The sequence below is a fragment of the Colletes latitarsis genome, chromosome 5, assembly GCF_051014445.1.
Source record: "Colletes latitarsis isolate SP2378_abdomen chromosome 5, iyColLati1, whole genome shotgun sequence".
In the NCBI taxonomy this organism is placed as follows: Eukaryota; Metazoa; Arthropoda; class Insecta; order Hymenoptera; family Colletidae; genus Colletes; species Colletes latitarsis.
In genome coordinates, this window is record NC_135138.1 from 36,354,441 (window position 1) to 36,373,366 (window position 18,926).

General features: G+C 47.9%; 1 protein-coding gene across 6 annotated transcripts in view; it reads right to left on the reverse strand.

Moving 5' to 3' along the window:
- Spri (Src homology 2 domain-containing protein sprint) overlaps positions 1-18,926 on the reverse strand; it is a 93,972-nt gene that overhangs the window by 34,722 nt on the left and 40,324 nt on the right. The window contains exon 1 of one of the 6 annotated variants that reach the window (XM_076764828.1): positions 1,937-3,329. The exons of the other annotated variants lie outside the window; for them this stretch is intronic. Within the exon in view, the coding sequence (XP_076620943.1) occupies positions 1,937-1,995 (59 nt within the window). The 5' untranslated portion in view covers positions 1,996-3,329. Of the gene's footprint in view, positions 1-1,936; positions 3,330-18,926 lie in introns of those variants that run through there. 6 annotated transcript variants of the gene reach the window in all.

Sequence of the window (18,926 nt, forward strand, 5' to 3'; positions counted from 1 at the left end):
AGGAGATACTTTTCTCTAACTGGCCAGCAAGGAGGGTCTCGTCTTCCTTTTATGACGCACGTACACTCAACGACACGGGCCCCATTAGCATATTCTTCATTTTCGACCAACTTCTTTTCACCGCGCGCTCCCGTAGGTGGAGAACCATCGTCCCGGTGCGCCGTTCTCGTAATTTTATTTCAAGCAGAGCGTTCCCCGTTCTTTGTGGCGCTTTGTATTTCGTGTCCTCTCGCGATCGATGGTCCCCCCTTTGCCGGGAAACGTTCCGCGGTATCGATTTTTAATCGTTTCAGGGTGGATCGTTCTAATAGCCATTCCCACTCCCGTGTCCCTGTGCTTTCGGGTTTTCCAGCGATACGATTCGTTTATTCATCGAATACAATCGAAGAACCTTCGGTTAGTTGGACGCTCATAGAGTTGGGAATAATTTTTTTTTAGGTTCTTCTTAGCCTCGACCGATTCTTGATAAAATCGATTTCGGTGACGGCGTTCGGTGCGAGCAAAGGTCGCTGTAAATCTCCGCGCTCGCGCCAGTACGTGGCCGCTAATGAAAGAGAAAAGGAATTTATCGACGATATAAATTGTCCTAGAATGTCGGATATCCGGCGTGGCGGCGTACGCGATCGATCGCGGTTCCGTGGTAGCCTTCTCCTAAGGGGCGAACGGAGCGAAAAAAGAACAAAAATGGACCGAGGCCTTTATTGGTTTTCCTTCGGCGAGCGTGGCTGGAGGGGCTGGCTGACGCTGGTTTTAATTAGGCGATCCGGGAACGGAAACGTGGCCCGTGGTCGATGCGGACGACGAAGGAGCCGAAAGATCGAAGCGAAAGGCCGAGCTTGCGGGTCGCAGGGTGCCGTAACGAGCCCTCGTTAGAGCCACGATGAGATCAAATGTTCTATTTGCTACTGACAAACGAGCAATCGCGCGGACTGTCCGCGGTTTCGCGAATGCAATCACGGGACAGGGCTGTTTTGCTCCGTTTCGACCAGACGTTTCGTTGCCAAGTGTTCTATGCCTGTTGCTTCGATTGGAAACGAAAATGTTAAAGATTAAAAAGCTCCCGCAAATTCCAAGGCGGTAAAAAGTTATTTCCGTCGATATATTACGGTTGAATTAAATTTCGATCGGGTTCTTTACAACCGTGAACTTCGTGCTCGATATATCGTGGCGATGTTTCGAAATTCAATTTAAATTCAAGACGGTCAATTTTATCCGGCGATATTGACGCGTACATATAAGCAGAAAGAGAATACATTATCGGTATCTTGGTGCAGCATCTGTAAACGGGCGACGGTGAAGCGGCAAACGGGTTTCGTATTGAACAGCGCGTCACGGTGTTAAGAGATCCGCGAGGTATTCTTAGGAGAAAGTCGTAAAAAGACAAAGAAAGTAGGTTACGACGCCATATTGATGCTCGCTTTTATAATAGGAGGAGCAAGGGTTGTGCCCTTTTGTATCTTCAGGCGACAATGGTGCCCAAAGATCCTGTTCCGAGAGGGTTTTAAAGCGGAAGGGAGGATCCTCCGACAAAGTCGACGCACAGGTTAATATAATCGACGAAATATACAGGTGTTTCAAAAACGTCTATCAAGAATTCATTCTTGGTCACGAGCATTTTCAATTAAATAAACTATTAATGATCCAGTTTTATCGCACACCAGTCGTGTGATCAATTGGGTATCTTTTCTCTCAACCATCGCCTCGATTAGCGATCATCTCCGAACTTAATCTGGGAAAATGAAATCCATCTTCCACCTACATCACGGTCGACATCGTTAAAAGTTCGTATTAATTACAAACGATAATCGTCGGTTAACGACGCGTTGAGTTTTCCAAGGAGACTCGTTCGGAGGATCGAGTGATTCTCTGATTATTTTGAGCAACGGTTCGATTGTATTTGCTCAGCGAATTAAAGTTTCCTCGTTCGAGCACTCACCTGATGATGTGCTGATTGGTGGACTGCAGCAAGATGGTGGTGTACTTGGTGATCAGCATCTTCTCTCCGCGAGATCAGCGGAAATCGACGGAACGAGCAACGAGTTATTCGCTCGATTCACAGACCGGCCGCGTAACACGAAACTACGATGGCGACGAGGCTCCAAGACGGGGTCCCGGTCCCGATCCCGCACTCGTTTCGCATAAATCGCCCCTACGAAAATCGAGCAAAACCGTCCGTGAAGCGCTCGACCGCGTGGATGCCGCGGAAATTCTTCCCGCTATATTTAGCGGTCATATTTCCAACGCGCACAAAGCGACCCCTACCCGGTTCGTTCCTTCTTTTCAGACGTTCGTACCGGTGTTTACGCTTCAAATTTCAACGTCATCGACTCTCGCCAGTGATCATGGCCGTTGTCATCTTGATAAAGTAGCCTTCTCTATCGGATCAACGACTTCTCTCGACGCGACGTACCGTCAGACTTCATCTTCGTCGGATCCAACTTGACTCGCGTTTCGTACTTGTTTTCTTCGCGGTGGTCGGGTCAACGAGCCGTCTTCTCCGCTAGGCGAATCGCGTCCTTATTACGAGTCGCCTCCTCCGTTGGACAAATGGCTCTTATCGACGCCGCAAGATGTTCAGCTTTATTATTCCACGTCCCTGTTGATGTTTTGGCCAGAGACGCAGCTGTTCCCGGGAAACGAGATTCGAAGCTTTCACCTCGGTTTTACTTGGATACGAAGGACCAGCTTCAAGGTTTTGCGGCGTGTTTCCTGGCGAGCGCGACTGATAGCGACAGGTGCGAGGATCGTATACCGTCGGTTCGATCGCTCGAGTACGGTCGCCGTGGCACCGCGGTTCATTCTATTATTACGTCTCGTAGATCCGAACTTTGGAATCTTCTCGTTGCGAAGATGGGCAAAGAAGAGACCGGCTCAGCGATCGTCCGCCGAAGGATAATCGATTTTCGTTTATTTTCGATACGAAAACTAAAAGTTTAAAATCACAAACTTTTTAAACGGTTCACCGAGGAGACATTTTTCCCTAAACCGGTTCACGAGAAGAGAAATAATTGAGACACTGGGAACGGACGATCGAAAATCCAACGCGACAAACGATGGCAGGTGACAGCGATTGGTAACTGCTCTTCTCGCGGCGTCGACGGGTGTTGGAGCGCGTCGTCCACGTCTACCAGCACGGTCGGAAGCAACTCGTTCAATAAGCATTCCTCCTCCGTTGCGTGGTTAATCGGTGTCAACGAAGGACAGGCCTCGCGCGCGAACGATAAACAGTCCCGCTCGGCGTCGCGTCAGTTTATCGATGACGCGATTTCTTGAAACGGCGCACAGTACGCATCTACCGGGACGAAACCCTATTTTTTATACTCGTCTGCTTAAAAAAATTTGGCTGGAAAAATCTGGATGGAATTTAGTGGAATAGACGCGCTAGAAAAATTAGGGTCGGTCCCGCTAGATCGTATGGATCACTGTGCGACGTCGATCGCACGAAAACTGTCGCCCGCGAAACAATACGTTTATAACGACTCCGGCGAGTCGGACCTCGAGATGACCCCGAGTATCGTCGGCTTCGATCGCGGCACGTCTCGAACGAGGAACGACGACTCTCTCGATCACGAAGCAATTCGCGGTTATCGATCCCGCGGGATCGGCAATGCCAGCGAGAGGTAGCGTCCGGTCGCGTCGCGGCGTCGTTTCCTCGTTGAAAAGTTCCGGGGGGCTGGTGATTTTCGCGAGAAGGTACCTTCGCTTCGGCCACCGACCGCTCAACCGTCTCTCCTCCGCGTCTCTCCGGCTCGAATTGATTTCATGCTCGATCGCGCTCGAGTCTGGGTCATCCGCGGTAACTTTCGAACACGCTCGAGCTCCGGAAACACGCAGGACCGACGACGAGGACGCCGGGCGTTGGAGCGATCATCGCTGCCAGTCGCGCGACATCGCGGTACAATCACAGTATCTTCTCTTCGAGTACGTGTCGTTTAGGATCGTTCCTTCGGCCAGGGTTGGCGCGTGCACCGGAGTTTGCAGAGTTCAGTGACCTTGACCCAGGTCCAGAATCCTCGATGAACGGTCGGCGGAGCAGTCCGAAAATCCTGGTTCGAGTGTAACTCCGATAGTGCCGCGGCGAGGATTATTTATAGACGAGCCAGACAAAGAGATTCGAATGTGCTGCCTGGCTGCCGGTCGCGAATGGACTGGCTCCACGTTCCTTAAACACTATAGCCGGTGCTGCACTGTGTGGACTTTAGCTGCACGGGGCTGCTTATGCGCCGCCTATAGTCCGCCCGTAGCGGGATATCGCGGTTCGAACCTGGCTCGAGCCGCGAGGAGTGTTTCGAGAGTGACGGAGGACGGAGGACGGAGCGGCCGAAGGTTCCTCTCGGTTTCTCGGTTCCTCGGTTCCTCCGTGTCCGCGTCCGCCTGGCCACGTGTGCGTTCGTTCGGTGCACACGCCCGGTGAAGCCTGTGCAATCGCGAGTGCGCACACCGGAGTCACACTGGCACAGGCACGTAGGCACCGGGAAACCGTGGAACGCCTGCAGACCAAGGTGGGGGTGATAATTTCGTGAGACGCGTCTCGCTCGACTCGGTTCCAGGGGTCTTTCGAACGCTCCACCTTTGTTCAATTTGCTAGGAACAATTTGCTGGAGCCCCGCGAGAAGATCTAGCGAGCGACAGGTATCGCGTGGCCGTCGCCAGGCTCTGCCGTGAAAATCCAGGAGGCGTGAAACGTTCGCGGTGCACGCGACTCGTTCGGCCGGAAATTCGCGGCTCGAATAATCCCTCGCGGCTGCGTTGCAACGCGTTTGCTCGTTGCCGACGGCAACTAACGGCAATGCAGTTTGCTGGGCCGCTTGCAGCGACCAGATACGCGCATTAAACGCTGCGAACGCGACGAAAACGAAAACGAGCAGACCGGCTAGCGCGTCCCGCTGTTCGCTCGATTATCGCGACGACCCCTTTTCCGGCCCGATTGTCTATTAAATAACCGAGCATTGTCTCTTTTTCGAGATTATCGCGCGCGAAATCCACCAGGCTGCGTTATGGCGCAACGGAACCTCGATTGAAAATTTTACCGTGGCTCTGACTGTTTTAGATTCGAACGACTTCTGCGACAAAATGTACCCGGTAATATTTATGTCTCCTCTGTCTCGCAATTATACAAATTACGGTATCGGGTTTACGGCCACCATGGAGGAAATGGCTCCGATACTTGACAAATTGCGGCAACCCTTCGCCGCGGCTCGATTAATCTAATTTCGTGCCGGCCACCGCGACGTGCTCGCAAAAGAAAAAGAACGCGAACGCAACTCGATTAGCTAGCCCACGTTAACGTAATTGCTCGCGTGCGCGTCTAATAATTAAGAACAATTTCCACCGCGACGGAAAAGTACAGTTTTCGCGGATTGCAGCGATCGGAGGAACCTATCTGCAAGGCTGATAACGCTGCGCGCGTAAAACTCGCTCCGGTTCGTTAAAATTCCAGCTGCACGATGAGCAGTACGTAACACGCGCAATTTATCGTAAGCTTCTTAGGCGTGTCGGTTTCAATTTCTCGGTAGTAAAGTACGCGCGGCAAACAACGCGATTTCTTTCGTCGAAAGACGTATCGTTCGGATATTCGAACGTTCGATCGAACGATCCTCGGATAATCGAGGTTGCAACGTATTTTAATTCCATCGTAAAATATTCGCAAGAACGTAGAGAATGATCGCGATACGCATGCATGAAACAGCATAGGTGTGCATACGCGTGCAGTTAAGTGTGTAGGTACGCGGTCGATTGCCCGCACGACAAAGCGAAACGATATCATGCGCGAGAATAACCCGAGGATTAATACGTTTATGCGAACGGACCTGCTATCTCTCTGCATTTCTACGCCGCGTTCCGTTACGCCTCCGTACGACGTACTCTTTCTCCTTCGCGTTCCAACGAGATCGTACAATGTCAAAGAAAATAACGAAAAAAGAATAATCGATGATCCATGGATTCCGAAAACGACAGAGCGACGGTCCCATAAAAGTAGCCCCCTCGATCGGAGATGATTCACCGATTTCTTACCACGATCGAGAAATTTAGCGGTTCTATCGCGATGGTCAATTTTTTTTATCGCGATTCGGAATTTCGCGGGTAATACGCCTTCTTGGAGCGTCGGTAACCACGTCCCTCGTATTAAAAGCACGTTCATTGTATGCTAACGATGGGCAATTTACGATGCAATTTGCACCATCGTATTTTCTCGCGTTTAATTCACCTCCGCTTTTACGCGATTACGCCCCCTTTATCCTTTCATTCATTAGTGCTCGCTCGATACGCGAACGCCGTGCGAACATCACCGATGACATTCCACCGTAAAATTTCTACCGAGAAACACCGTGAACACGATCCGGTCGTATCGCTCCAGAATACCGACGATACTTCAGAGTCTCTGGTTACATGGACGCGCGATCGCAAGTACGCCATGGAATGCCATATCGTCGTTGCGGAGCAATTTCGAAAAACTGACCTCGTCGCACGATGCCAAAAATCCGGCTTTTCCGCGTTTATTTTTCGCAGGCTGTTCTTTTTTCAACTTCCTGTCCCCAGGACGTCGATGGAGCAGCCGTGATCCTCGCTTTCGAAACGGTCCTTGCATCCTGTCCGGGCACCTTGTTCCGCCGATAAGTGAATTCCCCCCGCCGGCGGGGAAATCCAATTAGGTGGAAAAGCTTCGTCTTGAATAAACGTCCTGCGCTTCGTTTATGAACCGTTCGATGCGACGCCTGCGAGCTGCGGTCGATAAGAGCCCAGCCAAGGGGACGTCTGGCTCTTCGATGCGAAATTATTATCGCTGCTGGCTGATAATGAATCTACCACGACGACGTTCCATCTTTCGAACCACCGTAAATTGTCTGGATCGGGTCTGGGTTAGTTGGTCAATGGCGTTTAACGGCTGGGACGACTTCAGCGTTTGCATAGCGGAGCTCTTAATTCGTCCACTCGTTTTAAATCGCGTGTACGGGCAGAGGGGAGTCTCTAACGACCCAGTTAACGCGTTCGGGCTTCTAGTTCGAAAATAGGCCCGCGGGTCTCGATAATTTCTTTGTTCGATGCGATCGAACGAATCGTGCAGATTCGGTCGGAGTCAATCTGCCGATGGTTCGAGTAGAAAAGGAAAGCTAGGAAAGCGAAACGGAAACTGAGATGGAGAAGAAGAGTCTGGTCCAGGGTGGCATCGTACCGACGCGGAGATCTTCTAATTGCTTTCTCGGGACGATTAGCGAACAAAGAAGGCACAGTGGGACGGCTATTTGTGGAAACCGGCCAACTGGCGAAGCGGTTACGCTCTCGACCTTCACTGGCCGACAGCAGAACTCGGAGAACGGCTCCCGGTTTCTCGCGAAGGTTGCGCCTTCCATCTCGTCCGATGCGTCCTCGCGTCGCTCGTCCTCTTCCGACCATTTTTCTCCTGGATCCTGTTTTGCCCGACCATCGAGAAGAAAACAATCGCCTGGGATACTTTCTGTTTCTCGTTGCCGCTGGGAAGGCTGACTGCTACGACCATCCTCGCGACGCGTTTCACGATCGACGACACCCATCGAGCAGACAAACTTTCTCGCTGTTCGTCTAACTTTTGTAAAAGTAATTTCGAGCAGGATGAAATCTGCAAATTAACGCACACGTTGGAAATTCAGCAACGAGGAAAACGCGTTTCTCGAAAGCTACATGCTCTCGCGGACTATCCCCTCGAAACCACCCTCGTTCGTTTTCAACGATGTTTCTTTGCTCGTTCATCGAATTCCCCGATTTTTCGTTCGTTCCCCTCCCCCATTCCGGCACCAGTTTCACCCCATTCCCTCGCGCCGAATTCCTCTTTCTCGCGTGCATTTTTTCGTACACTCCCATCGCTATTTACATGTGACTCCTCTTCTTCGACCGTACACGTTTTTTCCATTGTTTATACGGGAAATTTCCAACGGAGTGGTTTAATGCCGTTCGAGGGCCAGATCTCGCAGTACCCACCCCTCCCGATGCTGCAGCGACGCGAGGGAAAAAAAGGTTTCGGCGCCGCGTGGGATCGCGCACACCGTCCCGTCGAATATTACGGAGGGTGGAGGGTGGGTCTCGAGCAGTAATATCGTGGGTCGCGTAATCACGGGACTCTCGATGCGAGAAAAAACGACAGATTAATCGCGCGAGCTCTTATTTCGATGAAATTCCCCGGCGATCGAGCTCGATTACGATGGAAATGGGAATTACCAGCGGAAGATGGGTGTGTCCGAGCGAGCAGGCGCGTACAGCATCCCGAAATCACGATTTCACTGATGCAAACGAGAGTTCCGAATAAGGGTAAAGCGATTGATTTTTCTCCTAAATTCGTCGAGCGAGTTAACTATGGTGGACATCCGCTAAATACGAACGTACACCAACGATTAATTAGGCCGAAGGAAATAATCGTCGAGCGTACACAGTTGACTCTGGCGAGCTAATTATTCCACGGTGATTTATAAATAGCTGCTGACGTCGACTCGGTTCTTTCTTGGGAACCGAGAGATGGTCATCCGAGAAAGAATTTAAGTCTCTCGCGAACCTCAACGAGAACCAATATTTTATTTAAATGTAACGCATTATGAGATTCGCTGATTGAACGCGCGATCGAGAATCTGCGGGCAGGAAGTTCGCAACGTCGGGAAAAAATGCGAACGAACAGCTCCGCGATTCTATTACGCGATCGTGATAGGTTGAAAGGGCGTAGCGGGCTCGTCGGTTTTATATGGACGATAAAAGACGATAAACAGCCAATGACGTCTCTTTGCGGTTGCCGGAGTCGATGGGTTCCATTTGCGCCGCTCGTAAAATTAATTGTCCGTTTCTCTCCGATCTCTGTCTCTCTGTTCCATTCACCGTGGCAGAGAGCTTTCATTAGCCGACCGTTTAAACCAGCGAAGAAGCCCTGAGCTACGATTCCGCGGATCAGATAGGGGCTAATAGGGACTTGAATTCACGAGAGATTGCTCTTCGGAGTCGTTTTCACTTGCTGTTAAATACGGCGGGTGGAAGCAGCGAAATCGGACCACGTTGCCGGAGCTTTTATTACCGAAACAAGACCAAAAGGTACCAACACTTGGCGCGACCTTCTTTTCAGAACGCCATCGTTAACGAGTCTGTTTACTTTTTTTAATAATCCTACGAAAGACATTCTTCTCTTCGACGATTCTACTTCACTCTACACGATTCGGTTCTTCTATATTCTGTAATCGTTCACCGAGGAAAAGGACCAGAGGGACTTTTAACGCCAAGAATCGAACGTCGCGGGCATAACTTTTCTTCCCTCGGTGTCTACCGTCGATTTCTCACTCTGTACTTTTCTCCGGGTGAGATCGAGCGTACAAGAACGCCTTAATGCGGACTGAATTATTTACAACGCGCGACGTTACAACGCGCAACGAGGATTCTGCGCGTCTTTCTCATCAGAATCCTCCTGGGAAACGTTCTGCTGCGGATACCGTGTATACGGCTCATCTTGAAACACAACGGATTATCCATCTCGGGCCATGATATACAATCTACATAAATCGACGAGCAACCGCCATCTTTTTTCCACTCCGACCCTCCTCCGCGTCGCGCGAGATTTATGCAACTTCCGGATGGCACTTTCGCGTTCGATAATCCAACGCGCTTTTTTCCGCGTGAAATAACTTATCGCGAACGAATCGGTCCAAAGGTTTCGTCTTACGTATTATTGCAATGATTACCGAATAAATTGTTAACTATTTCTTAATGAAACCTCTCAGAATTCTAATTTGAATTTGCAAGCTATCGATTACATTGCGAAAGGGAAACGCTGAAATCGTATTTTTCAATCGCCTCTCTGGCCCTTCGAGTCCCTTTTTCCACGGTGCGTCGCAGTTTCTCTTTTCTCGCGACGATTTTTCGTCCTCGAAGCGGCACTGGGGGGTCGCCTTAATATAAAAAAAAATGTGGCTCCTCGAATTTACGACAGGGTTGCCGCCCCTAGGTTCCGTGGATTCCTCGAAAGCGAGGGGCGACAGGGATTAAGGGCGAAAATATGAAGGGAACACTGCGACCGAAAACGTTATCGCCAGGAAGACACCGCGAAATCGTTATCTTTCATTTTTCACCTCATAACGTCGGGACAATGACGCCTCCAGCCCGGAGCCAACGTCGTTGGTCCCTTTCCGGGGAAAACCGGATGGAGAAGTAACGGAGATCTACCCCTTTGCTTCCTTTTCCGGTCGCACTCGCTCCCTGCTTCGATTAAAATCTTTCGAGCTCTCTTCTTTCCGGATATAATTCTTCTCTTTCATTTTAGACGGCTCAGAAATGTGCCAAGTTTATTCGAGGCCTTCCTCGTACTACGCAACGCGATATGGGATCAACGGCGCGGGAACGCTGCTCTTCGGAGAAGTAATTAGTTCTGTCTTTGCGTAGGGATGCGGGATTAAGTAGTCGTTTGATTTATGTCCGTCGTGGCATCAAGAATATTCGTAACTGATCTCCGTCTCGACGTAAAAAAATCGTTTACTATGACTGATCTAGCAGAACGATCGATCGAACGCGACCACGGTACCTCGTTTTCGATTACGCCCCCTTATTATCTCCACTGCTGTCGGACAGGGATTCGATCGATCCTCTCGTGTCCTTTAATCTATCGGTCGGTTTGCTACAATATCAGCGAGCCGCGCGTCAGCCTGGACCGCGCTGGTCGCTATGGCGTCCGTTAGGGGTTGCAACACCAACGACGCAACCCCCGACGGAGCTATTGTGATCGGTGACAAAGACACGCACTTCGTACACCTCGCTTTACGAGGTGGCAGAGCCGCGAGGCCAGCCGGAAAGTACCAGGAGCACCGAATAAAAGGAGGACCAAGCTCCAGCCGAGAGAACGAGAAGGAACAGCCCTTGTACCAGGCGGGAGCAACCCACTCGCATTGTAAAACGCGAGAATCGATTTTTCACCCGACCAAGGCCGCAGTGCCACCGCGATGCTAGAGCGTGGAGCTTTTGTAAATGGTGTAAATTGAGCGGGTAAGACGGGAGGAAAACGGGAGGAAAACGGGACGGTGACGGTGTCCCCTCGGGCGCTCCGAGAAAATGCATTAGCGGCGCCGCGACGCCGTCGGAGCTTCTCCAGTCCTCGGCGAAAGGGAAATCGAACATTTTCTCTCCTCAAAACTATCGCCTACATACATGTCTGCTTTCTATTATTTAATACAAGACGTTGTTCACCGAATAAAAATCAAAATAAGCATGCCAAGCGGGGTGAAGGAACGACGCGCGTATAAATAATGATCTAGTCGCGACTCGATCTTGATCACGCGTAAACGCCTAGCCACGTAATCGCGAACACTCTTACCCGCAGGTGTGAAAGTTATTTTCACCTAGAATCGCAGAAATAAGATCGCAAAATTGAATTCTGTTCGAAAATCTTTCTTTTCTCTGGCGTACGATGTAACGAAAGCGGACCTCTCCCGATTCAGATTATTCTCGTTCCTCGTTCGTTTCCCGCATGTGAAAAAATTCAGTCCTCGTGCCGTGCGACGCACGAGCAACGAGACGGATAAATTCATCGCATGCTGGGCGTCGCTTTAATTCCGTGATCGTTGAACCTGAACGAGAAACGACGTAAATCACCGCTCGAAGAAAAATGATCGGCGATTCGCGCGAACGGGATGGCCACGATTAACTGTTGGATATTTCGAACGAGTACCGATAATGTCCGTCTTAAGGAGGCCGGGATATTCAGCGGTGTCTTATAAATCAATTTTTGCGAGCGTTTCCTTTCCGCGGATCCAACCGATGATAATTATAAATTGCACGTTTAAAGGCACTTTATGCACCGTTAAACGGGTGCGAGCGTGCGTGCGTGCGTGCGTGCGACCAACCGATCTAACGGAACTTTCCCGAGTGATTTCACGACGACGCATACATCGCGAATCCCAGCTAAGTTCGAACCTCGATCGACCAAAAACCATGCACGCATAGAATGGCTCAGTTTCAAATTCTGCGCAAACTCTGCTGCGAAACACACTCGAAAACAAACGTCTTCGCGAATCACCTTTTCCCTCTAGGGTCCAGGAGACCGATGACCACGTCGCAGAGGACCAACATCGCGAATCCTCGATGAATCTTCTGGCGTTCGCGTGCGTAGCAGTTTCCACGGAAGCGAATATACCCCAGGGCTTGGTACTGTCACGGAAAAACCAACGGTGCACGATCGCGGAAACGCGACATGACTGCGATAAAAAAAATGAACGCGAGAGGACCGGACGGTCCGGAAGATCTCGCGATCGACAAGCGACACGCGACTGGACAATGCACCAGTCGCGGGTACAGTGCACTCGGCCACTCACGGTCTAACATTAGACAAAAACAGAAATAGACGATAATTTGCAAATCGGAGGGAGGACCAAGAGGCTAGAGGAGAGGATCAAGAGAGACGGAAAACGACCGAGTCCGTTGGAACTGGGCCAAAAGAACGTCCCACTGCTGGTGGGAGGCCATTAAGATGCTCGATTTTCGGGAAATCTTCTTCGTCTTGCGTTGCTAACAAACGAAATCGCAGACATTGACATTTGGAAGTCACGCGATGTCGTAACGGAGAAAGTTCTCTCATTGTTAAGCTTGCAAGCTTCTAGATATATCGTGCTCTTGTTGCTTGATCGCTCCGCAAGTAGAATAAAAATCTGTCGTCGAAGAATTATGTACCGAGATTCAACAACGCGTACGTATTGTATGTGATTCGACGAATTACGAAGCCTCCGTGCTGTGATAAGACGTCCCATATCCACGATATTTTCGCCATAAATCATCTCCATCCTGTGATTCACGAGCTATAAATTAGCTTTCCCGGCTGCTCGAAGAATTCAAGGAATCGGCTAAAAAATTTATAGGTGGACATGTTTTCCTCGTAAGAACGATACTCGAAAGCAGATAGAGGCCCAAGTATAGTAATTAATTGACGATCGGGGCACCGCATGCATTATCTATCGTGTTATTCCGCGCAAGTTCTTCCGCGTTAAATAAAATTCCATCGCTCGTGTTTGCGGTCTGCGTTGCTTGTAAAATTGTGTCGGACGCGCGTCGTGTCGTGAATGTTTGTACCGACCCCGTAAAAAATCCCGTGAATCGAAAGCGAATCGTAACGCAATTTATCGTTCTCCCGGTAGTTGATTCAATTATTCACGAAGGGTGAATTGAAACTCTGGGGAGGGCCTATTAGCCTGGACCTTTTGAAAGTCGGATTTCTGGACCCTCGAAAACAATGATAAAATCAAACGAACTACTCGTCGCATCGAATTAAATTAAAAATGCAACAATATCGTCGAACCGGAAGATCGAAAGTTCAACTTCGAACATTACTTGTTATCGTAGCATGCTTTATCTTGCTTTCTAGCGCGGTTAAGTTGCAATTGTTACGACCCGATGTAAATAACAATACTCGAGCTTGCTTTATTCGGTTCAGTGTTTTAAATAAACGATGGTAACGCGATCTCGCAGACCACCGAATTTCCCATTTAACTTAATATTCCATTCGACCAAGGGTAAAGTTTTTATCTCTGGTTCCTTTATTCTTACGTCGCCGTTTATTATTCCCGAGGAAGAAGTTTCCGGTAAATCCTTATTGGCAGAAGTCTTGCTTTCCGGATTCTAGATGCTTTTAAGAAAGAAAATCAATTACGGGTTGCTCTTAACAAATTGAATCATTTTCTTCGACCGACGTTTCTAGAAACCAAGGTTCTAGCACCGTTGATTATAAATAAATAAATATCCGTCTATCGTTGGGGTTTCCAAATCGTCTTCGTTTTGAAAAACCCAGCGCCAGAATCCATCGGACACGTCGCAGAATCCCGTTATTCTGTCCAGCGGTGCAAATTAGTATTCGTTTGCATAGTGTGTCACGTGAACGCATGGGAGGACTGGATTGCGCACGAACGAGTCCGTTTCGACGATCCCTGTCTCGAATGAACAACCATAGAGGGTTTCTCGATGCGCACCGACGCTTAGTACTCCCACCCTTCGCCGAAACAAACCCCGAAAGTTCGTACAATTGCCGAGAACAATACGTAAGCTCGACCCTTCGGCATTGTTTCTGCCTCTTTCGGAATCCGCTCGAACGCGCTTCGTTGGAGCTCTTCTCGCAATTATCGTCGATAAACGGTTCGCGTTCGAGCTTCCGAACAAACGCACCAACGCGAAAACTCCAGACGCTCGCTTTCCCTAGAAAGTCGCGGTAATTAATACGAACGCGTGTTAACGACTACGTAATTAGCCGAAGCTGACTCCGTGATAATTAGCCGGAATAAATGGTCCCCGAGCGGACGGCTAGACGCTCTTTTCTTTATTTTTATAAAGACGCGACCAAGATTTTAAAGAGGCAACGACGAATTTCTTAGCTGTTCGAATATCGAAAAGAGGATAATGTTTACGGCATTGAGTGAGAATTTCGTCGTAGCACTCGTAGATTGAGAGACGCTCTCCGCGGTGACAGAGGGTGGATTATGTGTGGCAAATTGATAGTCGCGAGAAGGGGAGGATTTGGCCTTCCAGACGCCAGAAACTTGCTTCTTACGTTACGTTTGCTCCATCGTATATCAACCAAAATATAAAGTATCCGACGCAGCTCTCATTCTATTAAGTAAACAAAAAATTAAGATTATTTTTACGCTATGCTGACTTTCTCTGTGTATTTCCAAGTATGCACGATTCGGTGGCTTTGCGATAATAATTAACAGACGTCCAGGAAATATGGTCGTGTCAAAGCAGGAATCCTCGCGACGAATATTGTTTATCTGTTTCCGACTGGATCGTCGAGTGACTTCCCAGCCGATGCCGCGATTATTTGCATTTCGACGTGTCACTTGTCGAGACTAGCCATTATTTCCAAGTCCGTCTCTCTCGCAACAGGTGCACGGCTGTAGACGACACCGAATCGAATCGAATCGAATCGAATTGAACATGTACGCTGCTCTCCGTTTCGTGGACGTCAAACTCGACGCGGACGCGAGTATCGGAATTATTGGATAGTTTGGACTGCACGTTCGTCTCGTTTTGCGTTGATGGATTTGAAATGTCGTGTCAGCGCTCTGTAGGAACGAAATTCAGTATTTTTCGGTTGCGTCGAACCCATAATTTTGACTGGTTTCGGCCAATTTTCTCCAATTAAATGTAAATGTTCGTGGCGGACGGCTGGAAAATTACTTCGAATCGATCGGTATTCGCAAAAAAATCTCTTCTTGATTTTCACAATCACATTTTCGTTCAAAGATGCAAAGATCACCGGCCTGTTTCAGCCATGCTCGAACGAAGAAAGCCTCGTGTAGCAGGCGAGAAATTAAATTCACCGAAAGTAAATCGAGTTTACCCGCACCACGGGACCAAAGGGTCTAACGAACCAAAAAATCACGTTGCTACGCGTCCGCCAAGGAGAAGAGGAAAACGAAGAAGGGCTCGTCGACTGGCTAAGAAGGTTTCGTAGTACCTTGCTGCACGGATATTTAAATGAAAATCCTAATTTAAATGGCTAACAGAAGGGAAGATCTTTTCGTGCGTCAATTTTAAAGTACGCTTTGCGATGACTATTTTTAACATTGTATTTTACGCATTAGAAATCTACGTCGATGGCAACTACATTAGCAAATAATCAATTTTTAGCGGTTCGATTAGGAGTCTTAAAAGGAAATGATTACTTTCCTGTTAGCTAAGTTTGCGTGCATAATTCAAGAGTGGACCTGTATCGATTGAGTTTGCCCTGTGGTTCGGTTCCGTTTCAACGTTGCACGGGACGAGAGGGAAACAAAGTTGAAGGAACAAGTTAAGAACGACAAAACGAGAAAAGCGAAAAAGAGAGCGGAACCCTTGAAAGATTCACGAGCAACCAAGTTTGTCGAGTACTCTCCAAGAAGATAGAACGGACAAACAGTGGAGAAAACAGCGGAAACGAGGACATTTTTTTATTCTATCAAACAAAGTCGATTCCTGCAAGCTATACGTTCGAGAAGAACTCTAAGTTAAAATTTTATAGAGGTCTAACAGAGTGTCGGACGAACTTGGAGACGCTGTGTGTTGAAGGTTCGATGATCGGGGCGGTCTTTTCGACAAGCAGAACCGTCAACCTGATTATATTTAATCGCGGTCGTTCGCCTGGTCCGCGGAAGGGTCACACGGAAACCGGCCGGAACGATAACGCCGATAACTCATCTCTTTATTCCTGGTGAAATCGCATCCTCCTCCCGCTATCACCATTTTTCCCCTTTCCGTTCTTCCGTGCCGTTGCCAGAGAAGAAAGGGCCGAGTTTCGTGGAATTTTCACGCACGCGAACAATTTTATGCCGGGACGCGTGTCTCCGCGCCATAAAGGTATCAGGGTTTAGATTGGAGAACAGACAGAAATCGCCTCGCCGCGCTGAGAAAGGGAGAAGAAGAAAATTGCTGAGGGCATGGATTCGAGGTGGCAAAGTAAAAGAGCCGGCGGATGAGATCGACCCTCTGGATTAGCCCGACCAGCCGGGCATTTCGCTAATCGCGTTCGAACTTCCATAGGAACTGGCTGTCGGACCGACAAAGCGTAATCATCCCAATTACGTTTCCCAATGCCGAACGCTCCTCGGTTCTCTCGTTTTCTTCGACCGACCACAGTCTATCTTTTCGCTCGAACGAACAAAATCTAAAAATTACTACTATCTCTTGCCAATAAAATAGACACAAAGGCTGAACTCGTTCGAGATAACGAGCAAATAGAAGCAATCGACAACCGACAGTAGTATCGTAGATAATACAAGTTAATTTGCACGTTGATCGATCATCCGCTGGCTGGTCAGAGTCAATGTAGTATTAACATTCAAACGATTACCAAGTAGCTCTTCTCTCCCTTCGGCGGGGGTAACGAAGCGCGAAGATTAATGGACCGTCCTTGCCAGATAAATGACAAAAGAGCATCGCTCCGAATATTAGCGGGATCCTCGGAGGCGACAACGCGAATTATCGTACCGATACCGGCGCGCTGCAATTCTAACAAAATTCACTTTCGACCGCTAGCTGCATTAATGGCAGCGGGACAGACTCCTCCGCCGCCATAAATTACTTTTCCCCTCGCGTCGGTTTTCGGTGCTACCTGCTCCCGGTTTCGCCCGCGTTCGACGAGGGGGACCCGGGATTTCAGGCCAGATTCCACCACGGATCCCATCGAATTCGTATAAATTTCGCTGGCTCGCAAAATTTCTCAGCAACGCGACTGGGTGGATTTGGCAGAGGCCGGCTGGATCTGACCGCTTCAGAGTTACGTTTACGTTCGATGAAGAAGCCACAACGAGATTCTACAATTTTCTTGGGGGATATTATTCCGCTATTTACTACCTTATTCGTAGCACCTAATTGAATCGGGGAGGTTTCGTTGCTTAATTAGTAACCGATAGTTACCGAATCGATGTCTGCGTTTTATCGCGCTTAAGAGTCTCCGAAACATGTGCTGGGCGTAGACCGTAGGAAACAAGGAAACCAACCTCTTCCTGTACTCCGACTATATTCGTTTGCTCGCGTAACCACGACTACGAGTATTCATCTTGCGAAACCTTCGAGTTCGGGGATCGTCCTTCGGGAATTTATGGGAGAGCATTGGGGTTCTGTGGCTGACAGTTTTAGCAGCCTAGTAAAGAAGACCTCAGACGACATAGAAGCACCGCATTGTTTCACGGTTTAAGATCGACTCCCGCAACCGAAAATAATTTTTCCAGAACGATTTGAAAATTTTTTTTTCGCCGAAAAATTTAGGCACCTATCCCCTGTCGATTTTTCTTAAAAACTCATTTTTCATTTTTAGTAACTTTGTTTGGCGTCCTACAGAAAAGTTGTCTAATACTTTTTTGTAGGTACCTATGGGCTCTACTTCAGAAAAAAGTTCCATTGAAATATATTCACTATTGTAGGAGTTATGGTCGTTTGAAGTTTTGACCATTTCTATGCTGTTTTTCTCATTTTGCGGGGTCAAGGACCAACCTTTCGAATATTTTTGCGATTTGTACATATTCTTCATCAAAATACGCGTAGTTTGCTTTTTTAAACATTAAAATCGTCCAATCCGTTCAGGAGTTATGACAATTTAAAGATTCGCATGAAAATTCGGGCAAACATTTCTGGCCACACATTATATTTTCGGTTAAGAATTTTTTTCTCGAAACTGAGTAGGATTTCGAAGGTATGTCTATTGACCAAACATGATTATAATTGATCCCTGCAATCAAAAATAATTTTTCCAGAGCGATTTGAAATTTTTTAATTTTGTCTAAAAATTTCACACCTTCTCGAATTTTTTTCTAGGAAATGAGTAGGATTTCGGGGATATGACTGTTCACCAAAAATGATCGTAATTGACCCCTGCAGCCAAAAATATTTTTTTTAGAACGATTTGAAATTTTTATTTTTTATCGAAAAATTGAGGCACCTAGTCGATTTTTCTTAAAAATTCCTTTTTCATTTTTAGTAATTTTGTTTGACGTCCTACAGAAAAGTTGTCTAATACTTTTTTGTAGGTAACCATGAGCCCTACTTCAGAAAAAAGTTTCATTGAAATATATTCACAATTGTAGGAGTTATGGTCGTTTGAATTTTTGACTATTTCTATGTTGTTTTTCTCATTTTGCGGGGTCAAGGACCAACTTTTCGAATATTTTTGCGATTTGTACACATTCTCCATCAAAATACGCGTAGTTTGCTTTTTTAAACATCAAAATCGTCCAATCCGTTCAGAAGTTATGACGTTTTAAAGATTCACATGAAAATTCGGACAGAGATTTCTGCCCTGAAATTATGTTTTCGGTTAAGAATTTTTTTCTCGAAACTGAGTAGGATTTCGAGGGTATGTCTATTGACCAAAAATGATTGTAATTGATCCCCACAACCGATAATATTTTTTTCCGAACGATTTGAAATTTTTTTTTTTTCGCAGAAAAATTTGTCCAGCTACCCCGTCTTTT